Source organism: Gossypium hirsutum, chromosome D11 (genome assembly GCF_007990345.1).
Source record: "Gossypium hirsutum isolate 1008001.06 chromosome D11, Gossypium_hirsutum_v2.1, whole genome shotgun sequence".
NCBI classification, from domain to species: Eukaryota; Viridiplantae; Streptophyta; class Magnoliopsida; order Malvales; family Malvaceae; genus Gossypium; species Gossypium hirsutum.
Genome location: NC_053447.1, coordinates 20,210,194 through 20,228,046, shown reverse-complemented (window position 1 = coordinate 20,228,046; position 17,853 = coordinate 20,210,194). Strand labels below are relative to the sequence as shown.

The window sequence follows — 17,853 nt, the reverse complement described above, 5'->3', positions numbered from 1 at the left end:
TTTTGGTATTAAATCTTGTATATGTGTGATATGTTAATGAAGAGAAAGACAAGAGAGGTGATCAATAAGGTCTTGATAAGGGGAAAGAAGTAGCAAAAGAGTGAAGAAGAAGACAGAAATGCAATTAAGCACTTGATGGTAAGTACTTTAAGAATTTTACAATACCTATAAAAAATCCAAAGTAAAAACTTGTTAAAATAGTTATAGTAATACTTATGGGATTAATCTATATAAGAAAATTTTGATAGATATTATGGAATTTATTTAAAAGTAAAGGAGATAGAAGTTGAATTTAAATAACAAAGTGAATAGCTTATGTGTAGTGTATTTGAAGTAAAAAGGACTAAATTCAAAAGTGCATAAAAGTTAGGTAAGTGGAATAAAATAATTAGATATAGAAATTAAATGAATTTTTAAACAATAATAAATTAAATGTCAAGTGATATTTTTGCCCATGTAGGCAAGATGTGAACTAGTCGAATATAAATGACATATCATTAGGAATCTTTTATGTGCATTAGTGATAGTGACACTTCGGTGCAATTCAATGATTTCACGCTTCGATGCTAGCGACAATGGCATTTAGTACATTTCATTAACTCTACACTTCTGTGTAAGATAGTGTATGTGTCACGGGCCATAGAGTTCTAGCCTCATGACATATGTACGTTTGTGCTAATGATTCAGTGTTCATTCCACATATCCTACATGTTCTATTCAGCTTAAAATTGGGCTAAAAATTTAATGGTAAGCGGACTTAATAAGGAAACTGGTAAGTGACTTATAAAATGTTAGTTTGAGATTTCACTATAGTTATTCTCTATTTAACTTCGTTGTATGTTATTATTGATTCATAAATTTATATGTTAACATTGGTTGCTATTGGGGATCGACTCGTATAAAAAATGAGATAATAAAAGTGGAGAATAACGAACACAAATATTTGACGTGAAAATCCTTCAAAGAGGGAAAAATCACGGGCAAAGAAGGCTTCGGCTTTTCACTAAATGCGCAAACAAACAAGACTACAATATGGAAAAAATTAACCTAAATGTACTAAATGTACATTACCCAAAACCCCGAATACAAAGCTTAAAATCCCAAAGAACAAACCGATAAATAAAACTCTAAATCTCATAGGCACTCACAAATGGGGTATAAAATACTCTTCATAATTACAACAAAACTCTCACCAAAACTTATATGCGGCTACATCTTGTCGCCTCCAAAGAAAAATCCTTTTTTCAAATTGGCATCTTGAAACAGGGATAGAAGGTCCCTTTAAATAGGCTAAGATTAGAGTTCTAATCATAGTAAAATATCCCTGGAATAATCAGAGTTTAACTGGGAAAAGATAGCAAAGTTTAATTGGGAGAAAAATAAAAGGCACACCCCACAGTTGCTTTCAATGGTAAGTTTAATTTTTGATGTACTTACTAAACTTTTATAAGTTTAACGTGTTATTTTTTTCAACACGTAGGTAGAGACTCGAATTGAAGCTTTAGAGTGAAGATATTATCTCAACTCATCACATCACATTCCAAAGCTTGGAAGAGAGTATAGGTTATGGCATGTACATAGGTTAAAACAAAGTATGTGTACAAGATTTCTAGAGAAAATACTTAATGAATCTTGATCATTTTGTTAAATTTATGAACTTAGTTAAGCTTTGATTGAGTTATATGTTGAATTATATGATGTTTTGATGGAGATTTATGTTTTTTAATGTTTAGAAGTGTTATGGAATAGCTTATGATAGTTTAGACTTGGTTTTAGGTGTTTCAAATATGTTTTAGGTAATTTGCCATCAATATCGTGACATTGGATGACATAAGAGTAATCTGCCCTTAGTGTCACGACACCACAAATCAGTGTCGTAATATTGGAGCATTCTGCCCTTAGTGTCGGGACACCCATTTTCTCGTGTTGTGACATTGACTCTGTTTACCTTGTTTTGACCCGCATAAGTCCTAAATGGTCCCTGTTTGTAACCAAATTTTAAAGAAAGCCTAGAAATGAATTGAATAGCTTCAAATTAATATATTTATGTTAAAATAAAGTTTTGAAATTGATGTTCAAGTTAAGTAATTTTAGGGTCCAAATGTGACATCCCTTGCTTGGGATTTTTCAGGTCATTATGGGAAGGGGTGTTACAGGTTCAAGCAGTCCATACTAATTCGCGAGTCAACCATGGTAGCCAGTATTGTTTAGATACTGCCCATACTGGTTGGAACACTTTGTTTTGGTTGTAATCTAAACAATAAACTTTAGGTTCAATTTTGGTGCAAATTCCTATCAAAATTGGTGCGTACTAGTTGATTTCACCTATACCAGTCGGAATATGGTGTACCAACCAATACCAAAAAAGTTAATTTTAAAATATATTTTAAATTTAATTTTTATTATTTATTTGTACAAAAAATATTTTTTTTATAATTTTAAAAATAATATTTTACCAAAATATAAATATAAATATAATTTTTTGCTTATTTATTTTGAGTTTGTTTAATGATGGATTGCATTTGTGAAGTTTATTAAAGAATATTATATATATTTGATGATTGTTTTTTTGATATCTTAAAATTTACATATGGTGAGATTTGAACCCATGCTACTAATGTCACCAACATTTTTTAAAAAATTTCTTTACCACTTCAACTAAATTTTTTTTTATGAATATTTTACATTGAAATTTATTTAATTTCATTGTTTGATATTTTTGAATATTTTTTATATACAAATATTACTTTTTTTTAAATAATAATAAATTGAAAACTATACACCGAAACAAATCGATACATTTATGCACCAATATCGGTTACTAAAACATCCTAAATAAAATTAACCAAGAAGGGTAAGAGGGTAACTTTTTGTTTTTGATAAAAAAGAATAAGGGATTTTTTGTTTCACGTGTTTTCACCCATTTCCATACTTGTACTAGAGTTTAATCAACAGAATATATTTAAAATTCTTTTATATGATTAATATATTTTTATTTTTATATTATAATTCTTATTTCTTTCAATAATATTATCTTTTCAAAGTTTTTGAAAGTAGAATGTATTTTCAATAATATATTTCTCAAATTTTAAAAAACCCATAAAAATGGTTGTCCAAGTATGTAGCAATTACCAGATATACCCTATACTTTTGGGTAGTGAGTACTTTGTGTGTCTTCTGTTTTTGTGCAATGCAATGTAGTAGTACAGATGCAACACAAATCGGGTAATAACAAAAGCTTGTGTCTGGTTGCTTTTTCCTTGTAGAATGGAATGAGATGGTCTATGGAGCACAGCCTAGTGGTCCTGAAAGAAAAGAGGGAAAGGGACTTATTTGCTTTTCCTTTTTTCTTTCTATAGGTACAAGAAATTATTTTATAAATCATTCATATCACATTATTTATGTGCCTAATTAATTAAATTTCTCTGTCCCATATTTATTTTTACCAAAAACTTCCAAATTACCTAATTTATTTTTCTCCAAATCAATTAAATTATTTTATTTGCTTGGCTAAAGATTGCCGAGAATCCAGGATTTCCAGCTAAAACTACTTCAAATGTTAGACGGAAATACAGACATCCTTTTGAGTGTTTGGCTAACTGACACTTGATAATATTTCCTTTTTTTTTTACGTATATATTTGATAAAACCAGTGAAAAACGAATGGAGTTATGTTTTGTTAATTTTGATATTATATAAATTTTCTAATTTTTTGGAACTCCATTCGACTCAGCTTAGAAAAATCCATGTATATACCAAATACTCGCTTCTTTATATATATAAGAATCGACCCGGTGCTGAAAATGAGGAGAGCAACTTAAAGAATTGATTCGGCATAGAAATGGTATTCATTTGTAATTCCATAATCACTGATTCTTTCAGTATCTTTCCGGTCTCATTCAAAGATGGTCGTTTCTTAGCATCACTGCCATTGATGAGATTGCTGGAAATAACGGATTCTTGGCAAACCTCACCTGTCCAATGCCAGCAAGCAAATTAAGGCTATTAGGTCTTTCAATAGATTTGGAATAAGATTTGCGTTCAACTACCATAGAAAAAACGTGGTAAAAAAACGGTGTATAAAATAATGTCTCCAATCAAATAGCACTCCAGAAGTTAGAAGACTCATCACAGCCGGTCCTCGTCTTCCAAGGTTTGCCCTACCAATTTTATGCAGCAAATGCAAGTCCTTAGATAGTAGATACACTATGAAATATGTAATACAGTACATAGATGCGAAATGAATGCAGCTCTTTCTTGGTAACTGTTAAAGCAAAGAAAAAGGAAAAGATGTCTACGAGTAGCAATGGGAAGCATATAAAAAATTCCCCCGATCTTAACGTCCACCGCTCCACCACTAATAGTAGCAAAGCCAAATGTAAAATCCCCCTAACTTTTAAATCCATTACATATAGCCACCACAATTTCGAGCTACTATCTCAGGTCTAAAATGTTCTAATCCTCCATTTTTTTTTCTAAGAATTCTAGAAATTGCCTTTCCTTTTCTTTCTAGTCATGTTTTCCCAACTTAGCAACCTGTAAGATAGATCATATTCCATCATGCCAAGGCAAAAACTGATGTCTTTCAAATCACCCTCAGCTCCCGGAAAGTTTAGCAAGCATAAGCTCTCCAATGCACAATTAGTTTATTATTAGTTACTCGCTGCAACACTTTGAGCACTCACAGCTGTTCCCTCACTGCTGAATACCTGTGACCGATTATTGAACTCCCCAGATGATGATCTATCTGATAGTCCAGCACAAGCATCTTCTTGGTTCCTTGAACCACTCACGTCAGCAGTTCTCTGATCCAATGAAATATCCTGAACACGGGCAACCAGCATATCCTGACCAGACATGGCAGGGAACTTAACGGAAGGTGGCAGGATCCATTTCATCCAATCAATCCGCTTCCTTACTTTTTCACCCTAAAATGTAAATTCATAAGTGAGTAAAAGAAAAAGAAACAGCATCATGTGGAGCTCAGTTCTAACAGGACATCAAGTAAGTCGTAATCTGTATGCACATATGTGCATGTCTTGAAGATGGATTAGAGAAGCACATGTTAAGGGGAAACATTTCATTATTGACCAAGCAGTGAAGAAGATACAACCCAGGACTTCACTCTAGAAGATACCTCCACTTCCACAACTGTTGAACTTCGCAGAGCATCCCGTATAAGCTGAATATTATCGGTCAAAAGCGAAACCTGAAAAGAAGAAGCCATAGAAAATGTTGCTTTTGCAGAGAGTCCTAAAATAAGCTCACCTTCTAACAGTAGGCATAGCAATAGCATCAGCATATATTTCACAAGAAATAGATACAAATTTTAGAAACCAAAATGACATAATCACAAAAGCTAGACTTCCAGAGGAAGAGTATATCACTTCTACCTATAGGACTATCATCTCTACAAAGTGATGCTCACTACCTTACCTGGCAAAAGGTTTAAACGTTATATGATCATCCTAAAATATTTAATTTAAGAGAAAATTTCACAGAATGATCAAGTGAGTAAATTTACACCAAAAAAGTGTAAAACTTAAACTGGTAAAAGAAGAATATCATCTATTTGACTGTAAAACTTCAACTGGTAAAAGAAGAATATCATCTGACACAGGCAAATTCTGCTCAATTAGAAACGTTAAGTTTATGATCATGTAAAGAATATACAATTTTTAATATTTAAAAATTATTAAACTAAAAAAAAATATCATTACCCGTTGTGGTTGATCCAGCTCTCCATGAATTAAAAAAAAAAACCATTGGTAGAAGTAGTTGGAGCAAAATCAAATGGAAGGACTACAAGATCCAATGTACCTCAATACAAGTAATGTAGACAGGTGCTTATGCACTAAATATCTCTAAAAACAGAGATTACTTTGAATAGTATCTAAAGGGTGGGCATGAATGCATATGGGTGGGAAATGTCCATTTATAGCAAGACATGTATGAATTTGTAGACCGTATGAGCATGTGTCAACTGAATGCTAATCTAATGTATACATATACAAACAAGAGAGTACAAGAAATTGTGATTTCTTCATCATTGATGCATATAAATAGTCAATGATAGACACCTAACATGCCACATTACCTTTACCTAACAGGATATCACAATCAGAAAATGAAACCAGCTCCAAAGCCTCTAGAAACTTACCTTTCTAAAGCCAGCTATTAATTTAATAGGAACCCATCCCTGGTCATCCATGTTCTGCCGCAAGTAAGTGTCCTTGATAAGATTTTCATCACTACCATAAAGATACAGGCAGTTAGCCTCTTATCTGACATAAATACCAAGATGTTGCCATAGAATTAACCAAGCTGGCCTAAGTCAACATGCAAAAAAAAGCATAACCTGAAGTAATAATCGATCTGATTCACTATGTTAGCATGCAACTGGCGGTCTGGAGGCTCTGGAGCAGGGAAAAGCACTGGGCGCATTGGAGCAACAAATGGCACACCTCTAAGTGATTCTGGAGGGGGAGCAGGTATGAAATAAAATTGAGATGCCAATTCTGCAAGAAGATAGAGAAATAGGGAAACTTAGAATTCCTCCCTTCCTCAACTAGAAAAAGCAAAAACAATTAGAAAAATATAGCTTACCAGGATATCCTACAGGAGTGCCAAAAGGCCGTACCGGTGGAGGAGCAATAAATGGTGCAGCATTAGGCGGTGGAGCTGGTGGTTGATGCCTCATTAACCTGGGAACAACTCTTGGTTGCATATAAGCATCCCTGCTATTAAAGTTTCGACCATTCCAGTCTTGATTTCCTAGGGATGGATTGCGCCTACCTCCATAATTCTGATGGTGAGAGCCATCTCCTCTAGGACGCGGCCCAGCATTACGATGTCTGAATGAATTCCTTGGGTGATCATTACCAGCCTGTGACACAAATCCACTTCTCTGTATATGGTCCCTAGAAGATGGGCCATTCACAGGTGCTTCAACTAGAGGACCTTGAGGTGGTGGCTGCAGGAGTCCACTACTAGATGCTGAGTTATTACTATTTCGCTTCATTGACCTCTGGCGTGCAGGCATTACATGGTTTGGTGTTGAATTTAAATTCAATTTTTCAACTTTCTTGGCTTCTTTCTGTGAAGATGATAACAATGATGTGCTTCCACTCCCCTACAGTTTATGGGACGTAGCAAAACCATCAAGACTAAGGCTCCATTTGGGTTTAACTAGAGCTGCGGTACAGTGCATTTGGAGTGCTGTTTTCTCCAACTGCACCCGTTTGGCAAACACCAGTGCAGTGGAAAGTTAATCACAAATCTCACTGCACTCTCAGTGACTGGAGCATTATGGGTCCAGCGAACACTGGTGAAATTTGGACAATAGTGTGCTTGTCTTTTACATTTTTTCTTCTGTCCTTACACTTTTAGGATTTATGTATTGTAGTAGAAAAATATATATTACACTATTATCATATGACATAATTTATTGTTATTTCTGTTAAAAATAATACTATGAATATTATAAGTATTATTTCTTCAAATGTTAAGTGTTTTGATCTATTTTTTAAATTTTTAACACATAAATTATAATTCTTATTTTAATGTAAAACAATATGTATAAATATTTTGATAGAATAAAATTTTTAAAATAAATATGAATACATAAAAATAATTTATCGATATTTATAATTTCATATTAGTAATAGTCATTTCCATTTTCATTTTCATTCCCATTTCATCGCTAGCATTGCATTTGGATCCAAACACATATGCCACCATTAATTTAAATCTCACTGCTACAGTAACTAATCTCACCATCATTGTTGTTTTTCTGATCTCATTGCCAACCCAAATTGACCCTAAGTAGCCTCAAAGTCCAAACTAATCCAATTTACATGATATATATCTTTGAACAAGTAAAGATCTATCATTAACATTCCTTCAAATGATAAATAAATTCATGCATAAAATCTATAATTCAGATTCCTTTAAATAAGACAAAATTCAATTAAACCCTAAAGTTAGATTAAGGGTTTAAGGTACTTACCATTTTTCATCCAAATAAGACTCTTTGTAGTTAATTTCTTGCTTACCAAACAGATAACTAAACAAGTTGGAAAACTAATTTCACTTAGATTCAGTTCATTTGAAACATTTATTTTCAGCTACTTAAAAGTTGGTAACAGAACATTCGAAATGATAACGATTAAATTTAATTTAATAAAGAAGGCCTTAAAATTTTTAGAAACAAACCTGGGAAAAGGGGACAAAAGGAGATCCATCCGGTAAAGCTCTGGATGAATCTGAAGAGGGTTTCAAAGAAACCCTAGCGGACTTAGACAAAGCAGGCCACGCGTCGGCCTCTATAACGGGAGCAAACTCGGTAGCGCCGTCGGAGGGCTTGTTCCAAGCTAACCTCTTACCGGCATTGCTATTGGGCCCAGCACTCACGTTGTCTACGCCTTCGCCTTCGACCGCCGTGGGAACAGGTGGTTCAATCACAGCCGTCGATGACGAAGAAGATGAGGAAGGCGATAAAGGAACACCAGCGAGCGGTTCCGATTCTCCAAGGACGATTTGGGACCAGGAGGCAGAAATAGGCCTCGTGGCAGGATGTGATTGGTCAGGGCAACTGGGAGAGTGATTAACTGCTGTCAGCACAGCGGAGGTACTGAAATTATCCATATTAATATTTGCGCCCATATAAAACCCTGATTACTTTTAATTTTCTAAGGGGAAAAGTTCATCGACGGAGAAAAACACTTGAAAACAGAGAAGAAAATGTTGATAGTAAATAAAATTTAAAAAAAAATAATGGGGCGAGAAAGATGGAAGGTGAGTTCAATTCAATGCTTTGGTTATGAAAATTTTGGGATTTTTTAGGAAAAAAATGTAGGGATTTAATCGAAGAAAGACGAATGCTACAATAATAATAGTTTAAAAAATAGAAAAAGGGGAAGAAGAGGAACGGAGGCTCTGTAGGACTGTAACCTCTGCTACTCTCTCTCTCTAACAGTTTTGCTTTCCTTATTTCACGTTTTCAGTATTCTTTGAAATTTAGCTTAGCAAATACGTAAGTTAGAATCCAATAAAAATATTCCACGTAACCATGTTAACGGGGTCATAAACCATCGAATAGCTGAAATATATTATATTTTTTTTACAAAAATAAATTTTGTTTTTCTAAAAATATTTTTATATAAAATCAATTAGCCGAATTTGGAAAAAAATGGTTAGATTTTAAAAAATATTTAGAATTTTTAGCTGATTTTTGAAATAGAAAATAGATCGATTTTAGAGATAATATGAAATGAAAACACATCCTATAAGATGTGTTTTTTAGCTTTTTAACACATCACCTTTAGTCAGATGGTTAAATATTAGTAGTTTTATCTTCAAATCTCGAATTTGATTTCTCTTCTACTTACATTTGTATTTTTATTTCATTTGTTTGAAGCTTTACTTTTATTTTAAATTTCTGTTTTTAATATATTAACTCTTTTGGTTAGATGATTAATTAATTGTAATTTTCTCAAGTTCTATTCTTCTTTTAAGTACATTTGTATTTTTTTATTTTATATTATTTTAAGATTTTTATTTTTAACTATTTTTAATTAATAAATATATTGTTTCCAAATTATTTGTTTTTAATTTATCTTTTTAATTAATAAATCTTTTACTTAAAAATCAAATATTTATTACAAATTATATAATAAAAAATATCTTTTTGATAAAATTAATATTTATCATTATGTTAAATATATTTTATTTTTTAAAAACATCAACTAATATTTTTTGATATTTTTTCTTTATATATAATATTTATATGTGAAATATTTACTTTCTCCACCTATATTGTGGGTATGGTGATTTCTAATATTATAAAATTAAATAATTATTTCAAATATCATTATTATTTTTATATGTATAATATTTCAAATATCATTATTTTTTCATCTACATTATGAATATGATATTTCAAATATTTTTATATGTGAAATATTTCAAATAATTATTTTAAATACACATACAAAAATATATAATACTAAAATTTACAACACTCATGATATGAATTGAAAAATAAATATTTGATTTTATAAATAAAAGAGTTATTAATTAAAAAAATAAAAACTTTAAAACAATATATTTATTAATTAAATAAAAAATATAAATATGCTTAGAAGAGGAAATCAAACTTAAGATTCAAGGATAAAATCATTATTAATTAACCATCTAACTAAAGGAGTTAATATTTAAAAATAGTAATTAAAAATAAAAGTAAAGTTTGAAACAACATGAAATAAATATATAAATGTGCGTAGGAGAGAAATCGAACCCGAGACTCAAAAATAAAATCACTAACATTTAATCATTTGACCAAATGAGTTGATATATTAGAAAGTGTGCCCTGTAAAAGCGTTTTTCTTAAATATCTCTAAAATTGACCCAAAAGCTTAAAAATTTTCAAAATAAACATTTTTTTCAAATTAAAAAAAATAAATTACTTAAAATTATGACACAAAAAATTTATAAGAATATGTTGGAAATTTTTTTTGAGAAACTAGGTTGTTTTTCTAAAAATTTATCGATCTATACTGTTTTTAGGGAGAGAAAGGAAAATGCACACTGTAGGACGCGTTTTCAGGAGAGAGAATAACAACGCATCTTACAGTGCGCATTTTCACTTATGTGGCAATGAAAATGCACCTTGTAGGACGCATTTTCAGTTAGCTAATTTTTTTTTCTTACGGTTGGAAATTAGAAGTTTGTAGATTTATTTTTGTCCGTGTTTAAGATAAACATGGTTATAGTTTTAAGGAATGTTTGAATTTACTATGATGTCGTGGAGTTGGGTGACCTACAAATTTCATCTGCCATTTGAGTATGGAGTCATCACCCGGGAAGCCAGATCACGGTTCAACTCAAGGTCTCAGTTAACGATGATTATACGGTCTGGGGTTTGAGTGTAACTTAGGCTTCAAGTTTACAAAGGTTATGCTGTCAAAGAATAAAGCATAGCTTGGGACCCAATTGACAATGGTTATGCAGGCACGACAACCAGTTTTTCCTCGTCAGAGGAGGATGCTTTATAAAACCCAAACAGACATATGAAGAAGAAAAACGTAGTGGCCTTTTAGTATAATCAAGTATTTCATTTTATCCATGTCCAGTGACCCCGTTATTATAACATGTGACATAATTGGGGTGTAACATATTTTACTAACAGGGTCATTGCCTTTGATGGAGATAAACAACATGAATTACTTAATTATATTGGAAGGCCTCTGCGTTTTTCTTCCTCACACTTTCATATGAGTTTTATAAAGCATGCTCCTTTGACGAGGAGAAACTTGTTGCCATGTCCACATAACCATCTTCAACTAGGGCCCCAATTTTGCTTTATCCTTTGACAGCATAACTTTTGCAACCTTGAAGCCCTAGTTACAGTTTAATCCGAGATGGTATAATCACCACCAACTTGAACCTCAAGTTGCAATGTGATCCTGACTTCCTGAGTGATGGCATCATACTCATACGGAAGGTGAAATTTGTAGGTTATCGAGCTCCATGACATCACTGTAAACCCAAACACAACTTAAAATTATGACTATGTCTTCCTTAAAGCAAAAGAGAAATAAATCTTTAAACCCAAAAATTTCAACACGCAAGAAAAAAAAACAATTTAGAAGAGACTGAGATGTGGGTGAGTAAGGGATGAAGAAGGATCATTTATATAGGGGATGGGGCGGGGTATAAAGGGAAAAACTTTTTTTATCTCAGGAATCCCGAGTTGCAGGGGCTCAAAAGCAATCAAGTTAGGCTAGTTGAAATGGCTAGAGATGAAACGCTCCTTGTAGAAGGCGTTTTCATCTGACATGGCAGTTAAAACGTGACCTCATTCGCATGTGCGCATAAAATAAATGATTTTATAAAATAATTTTAAAGCGCGGTTTTACTACAAGCGTACAAATTACTTGAAATATTTGTAATGTTACAATGGAACACTGAGTATTCCAAGGATCGAACCCAAAGGAGATGGCGATTGAGTGATAAATAGCATACACTATAGAGTCTAAGCGGTTACTGATATGATTTTTATAGTACAGCAAATCATAACAAGAAAATTTTAAAAGAAAATTAAATATGTTAATCTAAGAACCAAATTGTAAAGAGTACAAAGCCAAGTGTTAGCTCGATAAATCAAACTGAAATTGCCAAGAGGGGGTGAATTGGCTTTTTAAAAAATTTGTGAAAGCTAGAAAGAAAATTAAAAGATAAACACGATAATTTAGAGTGGTTCGACCCCAATTGCCTACTCCACTACCTTAGCTTTCCACAACTAAGGATTTTCCCAAAATCACTAATTTGATAACCTTTGAGGATAATGTTTAACCTTACAACTCCCTTAAGATTTCTACCTCAAATCTTAAGACACAAATCCTCTCAAGGAAATACAAATAAGCAAACAAAGAAATAATCCTTACAAGATCAGAGTGTTTACAAATTAAGCTCAAATACAATGAATTACACTTGAGCAAAAGAATAGAAGTAAAGCTCACAAGTGTATGTAAAAAAAATGGAAATATTAAGTTCAAAGGTTGTTTGATTGATGATTTTTGCTTGAAAGTGTTTTCTTGTTATTGTAGGATCTTTAGAAGTTAGTATTTATACCTCTTAATTGATTTCCAACAGTTGAGGTTGTTGGTGTCATGAATAGAGCCGTTGGGGATATAAAAAGGTAATGATAATTTTTGCAATAAATGCTAAATTCAATGACCATTGGAGTTTCACTATCAATACCAAAACAATTTTATCGATACTTTATGAAAAGGTATCGATACAGTATCGATACTTCGTAGGGTTTGAGAAAAACAAAATGCTATTTTGGTATTGCTTTTAAGATAGGGTATCGATAATTCAAAAAATATCGATACTTGACCAAAAAGGTATCGATACTTAGTAGGGTTTGTGAAAAATAAAATGCATTTTTGGTATCGCTTTTAAGAGGGGGTATCGATAATTCAAAAAATATTGATACCTTTTTGGCCTAGAGTAATTTTGACTTGTTTGAAAATTATTTGATTTATTAAAAGCCTTTTTACTAAGTGAAAATCATTTTAACTTTATTTTAAAGTTGTTTCAAAAATTTTCAAAGAGCTCAAAGTAGATATTCAAAATTTTATCACTTAGACTTCAATTTTAAACAAATTATTTTTTCAATTTTGTTCAATTTTAACTTTTATTCAAAAATATTTCAATTTGTTATATCAAAATATTTTATCAAATAAAGCTTAGTTTAACCCTAAGAGGTTAATCAATAAATAACTAACGGTTGTTGGTTGATTTCGATTTGCTTCGTCAGTCCTCGAATGAGGGACTTAAATTGCTTAAATTACTAAGTGACTCCATTTTATCTCTCGATCTCAATTTTATCAAGTTAGATGAATTAGTCTGATTTATCTCCCGATCTCACAGTTAATCTGGGACTAATAAATTGGTGCACAACAAGATTACCTCTCGGTCTCACTTGTTTAGATATTCCCTTAGGGGCGTCACTTTCTAAGTTTTTAGGTCTATTCGATTTAGTCCAATTTATTATGATTTAGCCCCTTGTCCAAAAAAATCAATTTACCCACGTCTCCATCAACCAACCTCTTTTTTAGGTTTAGCTACTCATGCTGAAAATAAAGAGAATGGACATGGAAATGAAAAGCAAGGAAGTCATTGAAGTAAAGCTTAAGAAAAATATAAAAGTTTGGATTTTTATACAATAAAACTTAAAAACATGAAACTAAAGGCATTCAACAAGAAAATCTAAAGCAATAAACATAAAAAGAACAAACTTTAACTGATTTAAAGTAAAAGAAACTGAAATACATTAAACTAAAGCTAGAAATGTCTTACAACCAAGGTACAATGACTGAAAGTGTAAATAAATCTAAGCTACAGTGATAACTAATTTAACTAATACTAAGAACACTAAGAACAAAAAGTACATGTAGAAAAATAAACTCTAGAACTAAGAAAGAAGAAAAGAAAATGAAAACCTTAGAAAAGTTATAGAAAAAATTAAGAAAAAACCTAAAGAAACTAAGGCTAAAACTAAACTAATGTGTGCGTCTCTCCTCCTCAGCAAAAATTGGTTGTTTTAGGCTAAATGCTAATAAATTATTTTTGCCAAAATTACCCTTATACAGGCTTTGGGTGATTGGTGGACCCAATGGATAAAGACTACCCTTTTTGTCCAATTTTGTCCCCCTCACGATGTCAGTGTTATGATACCCAAAAGAGGATATCGCGATACCCCAAGCAATTTCAAACTTTGGGGTTTTCTTTAAAGGGTGGATATCGCAATACCCAAAGTGGATATCACGATACCACTGAAGGGTGGTCTCCAATCTTCTATGTTGTTAGAGATATCATGATTCCAAGGTATGGATATCGTGATACCCTTTCCTTTGGTGTCATTTTCGCTCATTTTCAATCTTCAATACATCTCGACACCACTTAACCACATGTTAGGCCCCCCAATGACACCATTGGCCAAATTAGGTCATACAATAAGTAAAAATGAGACATTTACACTTATTAACTAAAAATCTAAAAATTACGAAAAACTATGAAAAAAACGCTACTTTACTCGAGAATAAGCTTCTTAAGTATACCTGGAAAACCTAATTTGCCATATCAAATTATGGTAGATCAAAACATTTCCTATAGGATGCGTTTTCCACTAACATGTCAAACATGTAGCTGAAAAACACGTCCTGCAGAAAGTGTTTCACTGTCATGTTAGATGAAACCATCCTCTGCAGAGAGCTTATTCTCTTCGACCATTTCAACCAAGCCAACTTGATTGCTTCTGAGCGACTGTAACCCGAGATTCTCGAGATAAACTTGATTGGGGAAAATGTAGAAATCGTGAACTCAATGACTTCATTATGTGCACATAACTAAGGAGCATCGAAGAGAAGAGCTAATGACTACATGTTAACTCATGCAGTGAAAACACTAATTTATTCGTTTATTTATTTTTTTCTGTAAAGTGTATGTTAATATTAATTATTTAAGTAAGATATATTACAATATGCAAGACAACGTTTAATTTTTTCCGAACCTTCTGAGCAATTCTTTACTTTCTAAAAGTATTGTACTTAACAAATGGATGAAGAAAAACTTAAATGAAAAAATAACATAAATAATTGTAAATTTTAAACTCACGATATGATTGTGTACCAATCAAACCAATTTAATAAATTTGTTTCGTATATTGTAAATAAATGTACATTTGGGGTGTAAAACAAAGTATATAAAAAATTACAAAATTAAAAAATAACATAATCATTGGCGTCCTGAATGTGTGCCATAATCGGATGGGCGTTGGGCACGCTTAGGGTTCCATCATACTGTTTAGGTTGGCGACTCTTCATTGACTTCATCTTCATCTTAATGTGCACGCCGGGGTTGATCGCCACAATCAACTACTTCGTCCATCATTGACTGGGACCATGTCCTAGTTGCACATCGTACATCCCCCATGTTTGAGTCAATGGTTACAAAGATGACCCACATTGGTAGAACAACGATGTTGGCAGTGTTTGCGAGATTAACGTTAGATGACTATATCATGTCACATGGGTTGATTATGGATGAATGGTGAGAATTTTTTATGATACCCGATACATTGGTGTTGTTGGCAGGACTGACATGTAATATGATACGGTGGGTGGCAGTCGTGCAAAATATATCCCTAAAGGTGTTGATGTAGGGAATGATTGCGCATGTTGTGGTGCTTGTGTAAAATAAACTAGTGTTGAATGTGTTGATGTAAGAAATGATTGTGCATGCTATGGTGCTTGGGTAAAATAAACTAGAGTTGAAGGTTTTGATACGGGGAATGAGTGTGCGTGCTGTGATCCTTGTGACAAAAAAAAACTAGGTTAGACCCAAAAATAAATTAACCATACTGATTGGGAAGTTGCACGGCAATTGGGTCCTCCGGTGTAGATGGGTAGATCTTGATGTTGCCACGACATCTTCTCCCGACCTAGGATTGATGGGCCCTTGTCTTGGCCTCTTACGGCGATGTTGCCTACTCCTTTTTAAACCGGCCCGTAGATATGACTTGTCGTTATGCTTGAATCAGTCCATGTAATCTAGAGATGTTGCCAACTCCGATGTGAGAAATGGTTCATGCGTGGAATGTTGGAATGTTGGCCAACTCCTTTTTGAAGCTGCCACATATCAATATACTTCTTATGGAATGTTGGCCAACCTTCCTTGAGTTTCCCTCGTAAGTCGATCTTGTGCAGGTCATCGAGCTCTTAGGGTGGCAGCGAAATACGTTGCATACACCCGAACTACCACATTCTCTAATAGTTGCTCACATGTTGCACTACAATTGACACTAATAACTAGCCCCATAATGACTTCCCCATCGACCAGTAGACAGAGTTGTAAACTAACGTTCTCGAGTGTAATTATACATTCGCCGTATAGAAGATGGAATGTGTGTCTCCGGTCTCCATCTTTCGACCAAAGCACTGATAAGTAAGGGGATCCAATTTAGTCCCCCTGAGCATGCGAGCCACGTATAAAAATCTTGCATCTCGCAAGTGTTCAAAAATGACATTCAGTGCACCTTCACTTAAATTGTTTATGTACGTCTCCAAAATCAGACCTTCGAGTCGATTATATAAACATAAAAAATTAATAATCTAAACAACATAATAATTAACTATTTAAAATTAAATAATTTAATAAATTTTCTTATCATTTGTAATTGAACGTCGGAGATATACTTGTCATCCAAACGAATAAGTTGATTTGCCATTTAAAAGTTATAACGAATAAAATAAAATCAAAGATAATAAAATTAAAAAAAAAGAATTAAAAATATAATTGAGGATTGAAAATTGAGGATTGAGAATATAGAATGGAAGAATGAGTATTGGGTATTTGGTTGCAAAGAATGAAGTTTAAAGGGGTTCATATAGGAAAATTTATGGCTGTTGGAGCCCATGTAGCTATTGGAAATGTTATCGTTGAAAGAAAAACGTGCCCTACAGAGTGCCTTATAGTACGCGTCTTTCTGCCTCTCTACAAAAACAACATAAATCAATAAAATTAAAAAAAAAACTTAATTTCTCATAAATTTGTCATTACTACACCATAACTTTTAAAACCTAACTTTATCCAACATTTAAAAAAAATATCAAAGATTTGTTTGATTCTAACGTGAAATTTCAATAAATATATATTTTGTATAAATTATTTTTCACCCATATCAGCACCCACACCAATATATGGTTTAAACAAATAAAATTCGAGATTCCAAAATTCTTAAAGCTTTGCTTAGCATTTTTGAATAACACTTTCACCGTTCTAAAGAAAATTGGTAAACCAATGGGATTCTAAGCAAAGCCAAAAACATAAAAAAGTACTTTTTAATAATATATATATTTTTTATCTTTTTATTAAATCTATTTTTTCAAAAGCATGTTTTCACTATTTTTTAATCTCAACAATAAACTAACCCTACGTATAGCTGATAAAATAGACCCGAAACTTGAAAATCCATCCTTATTAATCCAAACTCATGACAATTCTAATTTTAAAAAATTCAAACACATAACAATCCTAACCCAAAAATAAACTTACATGAAAAATGAAATAGTTGAGGAGCATCCTAAACATTGGAGTATATGATTGCAAATGATTTAGTGTAATGTTGAAAATTACCAAATCTAGAAAAGAGGCTAAAATTTATGAGACAGTTTAAGTGGGGAACTGCATTTGACTTTGGTGGCAGAGTGAGTTATCATCTAATGAAAGAAGGCAATTATATTGTTGTAATATAAATTTGGAATTGTTGGTGGCAGGCTTGTTGAC

The 17,853-nt window shown here is 32.5% G+C and overlaps 1 protein-coding gene across 1 annotated transcript; it reads right to left on the bottom strand.

The window, feature by feature from the left end:
- Positions 1–4,078: 4,078 nt before the first annotated feature.
- On the bottom strand, positions 4,079–9,019 carry LOC107912843 (la-related protein 1C). The gene is made up of 6 exons (XM_016841194.2): positions 8,215–9,019; positions 6,607–7,132; positions 6,359–6,518; positions 6,161–6,251; positions 5,138–5,209; positions 4,079–4,928 (listed from the first exon to the last, which is right to left on the bottom strand). Exons 1-6 carry the CDS (start codon positions 8,662–8,664, stop codon positions 4,653–4,655), a joined length of 1,575 nt encoding a protein of 524 aa, XP_016696683.1. The 5' UTR covers positions 8,665–9,019; the 3' UTR covers positions 4,079–4,652.
- Positions 9,020–17,853: the final 8,834 nt, after the last annotated feature.